Source organism: Notothenia coriiceps, unplaced genomic scaffold, assembly GCF_000735185.1.
Source record: "Notothenia coriiceps isolate Sejong01 unplaced genomic scaffold, NC01 NC01_scaffold00037244, whole genome shotgun sequence".
In the NCBI taxonomy this organism is placed as follows: domain Eukaryota; kingdom Metazoa; phylum Chordata; class Actinopteri; order Perciformes; family Nototheniidae; genus Notothenia; species Notothenia coriiceps.
This window is the reverse complement of record NW_011369945.1, coordinates 24,928,863-24,933,722: the sequence shown is the minus strand read 5'-3', so window position 1 is coordinate 24,933,722 and position 4,860 is coordinate 24,928,863. Positions and strand designations below refer to the sequence as shown.

General features: G+C 40.4%; 1 protein-coding gene across 1 annotated transcript in view; it reads right to left on the bottom strand.

Moving 5' to 3' along the window:
• Positions 1-2,316: 2,316 nt before the first annotated feature.
• LOC104965459 (transcription factor IIIB 90 kDa subunit-like) overlaps positions 2,317-4,860 on the bottom strand; it is a 3,260-nt gene continuing 716 nt past the window's right edge. The window contains exons 2-4 of the mRNA XM_010794414.1: positions 4,500-4,539; positions 3,879-3,971; positions 2,317-2,789 (exon numbers count right to left, since the gene is read on the bottom strand). Of these exons, the coding sequence (XP_010792716.1) occupies positions 2,317-2,789; positions 3,879-3,971; positions 4,500-4,539 (606 nt within the window). The remainder of the gene's footprint in view (positions 2,790-3,878; positions 3,972-4,499; positions 4,540-4,860) is intronic.

The window sequence follows — 4,860 nt, the reverse complement described above, 5'->3', positions numbered from 1 at the left end:
TTTCTGGAGACAGGGGGTTCTCTAATTAGGCTGCACCAGGATTTTTGGAAAAGTCTCTCCGAAAATATAAGAGCTAAAACGTTAGACTCTATTATAAAGGCTGTTGAGGACACCATTGAAATGATTTTTGACTTTGTTTGCTTTCTACGTATGATGGTTTGTTTAGTGTGCTTTTATGCAGGAATTTAATTATTCATGTCTTTGCTCAATTATATTTCTTGAAAAGCACTTTAAAGCTTAGGTATCAAAGCCTGACATCTTCTTGCTCCACGACAGAGGCCCCCACTGTTGTCCAATAACTATTAAAACACATCAATGAGCCACGCTGTTGCAATGGTTGGCTTGTTCCTCCAGTATCATTAAGACACAAGCTAGTGTATTTTTACTCAAAAGCATAAACACGGTCCTGTAGCCCTAACACTCGCTAAAGAATCAAATGTGGATTAATCCGCCACTGAAAATAGTCCCCGTTACAGTGTAACTACACTGACCAGCTGTTAAAGGCAGTAACTGTGATGATTCTTTGCTATGAGATTAAAGCCATAGTTAAGGGTTAGAATATGTCATTTGTATTTCAAGTCTTAAACATACCTATAGCTCATAGTCGGGCAGGATTTCTCCAAAGGGGGGTTCGTTTAGCATGAAACACTTGAAATAACTAAAGGATAAGTTAAAGAAGAAAGTAGAAAGAAAGTGAGGTCAGAGAAATCTATTTCTGCTAAAAAGTTAGCAAGGATTGAGAGTCAGACCTAAACATTTCAGATGTGTGTATCTCACACTACACCTTTAATTCATGTACCTGTTTTTAAATGCCATTTTATGATATGTTTCTTAATGTCTTTCATTTTTGTAAAGCACTTTGAATTGCCTTGAAAGGTGCTATATAAATAAACTTGCCGTGCCAAAACGACAGATTAAAAGCACATTTATTTATTAAGGAAAATATAGTGCTACTTGTTCCAAACTTTGGCAAACTTTTTCTCAAATTCTAATAGTCTTATGATTCATGATCTGAGTCTAAATAGTGTACCATGCCTTCCTTTGCTCCTGCACTAAACACTGACAAACAACCCTCCAGAGATACACGATTGTGCCAACAAGAAAAACCCAACTCGCAGTATTTTGACACCAATCCACACGCTAACCACCTCAAGGGTTAAGAAACTCGACTACCTTTGCCGACACATTCCCTGCTCGTCTGCGGTGTTCTAAAAAATGGTGAAACATAATAAGGGATGACAAATTTCACACACCGCTCAGCTAATTTCATCCTGGAGCAGAGTTAATTACGACAATTAAACCTGGGAGAGCATTCTTTAACTTGATTATGGGCTATTATGGTGTTACAGTAGGTACCAGACACAGTCAAGGATGAACGGTATCTCAGCAGCATTCATAATCAGATCATGCTCAGAGGCTTCTGCTGCTTCCAGAAAGAGGTTTGCTCAACCAAAAAAAAATATGTTTCCTAAAACAAACACCAGATTCTCTTGGTACTGTGTGTTCAGTAGAGATTTAATAAATAAACCCGCCATCTTTCCTCCCCTTCTGCTTGGATCATATTTATGACACATCAAAAATGCAAAAGGGAAGAGTATAACAAAGCATGAACAGATGACGTCTCTGAAAAACTAATCTAAAAACAGAGCAGAGAGAAACTCGAGAGCTATTTTCTCCTCAACAAATGAGATTGTTATGCCCCAGAAATCAGCCAGCTGTGACAAAACGGAGAAAAACTCTGATCTAGTAAATCCAATTTCTAGTGAAGTGATACCAAATGTGATTGTTCTGCCTGAAAAGGGGGGTATCTCGTATGAAAGATACAGTGGTAAAGTAGATTACTCAAGTACTTTACTTGAGTACAATTTTGAGAGACTTGTACTTTACATTGTATGCTACTTTGTACAAATACACCACTACAATTCAGAGGTCAATACATTACTTCTACTCCACTTCATTTATTTCATACTTTTAGTTTGTTCGCAGATTTTATTTAAGATGTAAGTGATGATAAGTGGTACGCAGGTACGCGGCAAAATTCTGAAATGCGTACCGTCACTTGTGTCTGTGAAGCTTTTCCAGGAGGCGGTTAGATCACCGGACGACAGAGAGTCGGTTTCCGTGTTGGGCTGCTGTTAACGTCGGTCTGTACAGCAGCACTGCGCAAAAACAGCTGATCACAACGTTCACACGCTCTGTGGTCACGAAGCTCTGCACTCCACTACCCCCCCCCGCTGACATTCAGAAGGCGAGACAGTAGGCTTTATACTCCACTAGCACCCCCCCCCCCTTGCTGACATCCGCGATACAGAGGGCTTAATACTCCAATAGCACCCCCCCCCCATTGACATTTGCGATACAGAGGGCTTCATACTCCACTAGCAAAATATTAAGATGCTGATACTTTACTGAGTACTTCTCCCACCTCTGGATGGATGAAACAAGATGAAACAAGATGAAAAAAGCTAAGCTGCACTCACCGTTCTCCTTCCCGTCTTTGATGCAGCTGCTGATGGACTCGGGGAGGCCGAGCGTGGCGGCCGTGGGCATCGGGCCCAGGATGGACTCTAGCGACGGGGCTTTTCTCTTCGGGATGTCCCCCTCCAGCTCCTGGTCGTTCTGCTCTTCCTGCCCCGGCTTCCTCTGCTCCAGTTTCAGCAGAGCCTCCAGTGTGAGCTCTTCCATGTCTTTGCCAAAGTGCTTGGCCACGGCCTTGAGAACGTCCTCTTCTTCGGGGTCCTCACCCTCTTCAGTCTTAGGAGTGGAGTTGGGTTCCTCATTTACAACGACTGGGAGAAGGACAGAGATCATTATGGAATCAAAGTGTGATGTGTGCTACGGGTTTCACTAAATACATTATTTTTGTTGTTTTGTTTATAAAAAGGTTGGTATAGTGAGAAATATGAACAACCAATATTTTCAGAAACATGGTCACATGTTTGATGAGAAATGTGTCCTTGTACAAAACTGCATGCTTTCTAAAAATTACAATAATGTATTTCATATTTACAATGCCGTCTCTTATTATACACTCGTTCTCTCTTCACTAGTCCCTTAGGATTAAAAAAGCAGAGTATGTTGTTATGTTGTGTAATTAGCTAGGTATAATTATAAATCTACAATTCAGTTTCCCAATTAAAAACTAAATAAAAAACAGTTGTATTACCACTGTTGTTAAAAAGATATTGATGAAAATGCCTCAAGAGCAGTGAGATAATTTTGTTTCCCAAATCTCTGAGAATCCAAATGCTGATAAATAAATCACATGCAGACAAAATAATTGGGATCATAATTCTGGCCATCCTCTCGCGGCCCTGGTGTCTAATTAAAAAGTGTCCTTTAATCAGCCTCAATTAAAATGTCCTCCTCACACAGACTTCAGACCACAAGTCACAGAAAAGCAACTGGATAATCAGCTGGAGAAGAAACGAGATGCCGGCGGATCTGAAAGCACTGCAGCAGCTGGAGGAGCAACATGCCTGAAATCACTGACAGCCTGCGACCCCCCCTACTGCGTGGAAACAAGGGGGTGTGTGTGTGTGACAAAGAAACAGACAGAGGGCCAGAGATAAAGAGTCAAAGGTAAAAACAGATACAAAGAAAGAGTGACGAGGAGAGCACTCGGGTGTGTGTTGTTTTTCATGGGTGGTGTGTGTGTGTGTGTGTGTGTGTGTGTGTGTGTGTGTGTGTGTGTGTGTGTGTGTGTGTGTGTGTGTGTGTGTGTGTGAACAACAAATTAGTTGTTCTTTTTATTATTAGATTCTTTGCTTACCCTCCATAATTGGAATCATGTTGTTTTTGTTTTATTGTTTCACTCACGGCAATGGAGACAAAACAATTCACAAAACATGGACTTTAAAACGTTTTCTTCTCCGTACCTTCTTTAGCGTAGGCAGCGTACACTCCTCTCAGTTTGGGTCGTGCGCACTCGAGCTCTGCGTCTATTTCATCCTGGTAGCCACTGATCTCATCTGTTGAAGACGATAAGAAAGTTGAACCTAGAATTATTCCTGAATCAAAAACTTTACATGCAACACTAAAAAGAAGAAAGTCCGAAGCAGTAAATCTGCCCATTTCCCTGAAATTATTGTGCATGAAACACGCAAGGAAAGGAAATGATACTTCTCTTGTGTGCCAACCCTTTAAATTACATCTCCTATAATAAGGATATAATATGTGAGCAATGCTACATAATGTAGGGTTAATTACACGTCGTGCTGAAATGACATCTTATAAAAAACCGGGAGCTGTTTCCTCTCAGAGCGTTTCAGTTTCTTCTCTCGCTTTTACCACATCCAACACTGATGCGCATTTAGTCGAGGTCAGCCAAGTGGCAGACACACTGAGAAAGTGTTACCAAACCTGTCTTTGTCAGAGGATTGAATAAGTCTGGCTGTCCGGAACATAATTCATTTTTATAAAAGGATAAAAAGCAAGAAGTCTGAGAGTCTAGTTGCCTTTGATGTGATGGAAAACAGACAAGGATATCGCATTCATACCTTCCACTTCATCCATCTTCTTTCTCAGCTCGATCTCCAGCTGCAGGGAGGCACACACAGAAAAGACATTGAGAAAAACAAACATGTTTATTAGTGACTTCAGGGCGAGGGAATTACCGGTAAAACATCTCAGAAAAGAACAGCATCATAACACAAGGACTGTGCATGGATGACGGAAATTTCCAGAAGTACTTTTGCTTCATTAACGTACAGAACACTAGGGATGCCAGTGATTATTCGATTATTCGAATATTTGTTACAGTCTCCGTAATCGAATATTATTTTTAAAAATCGATTTTATTTATATATTTTTTTATTATTATTTATGTTTTTTTTTTTTTTTCTGGTCTTAGTTTCAACC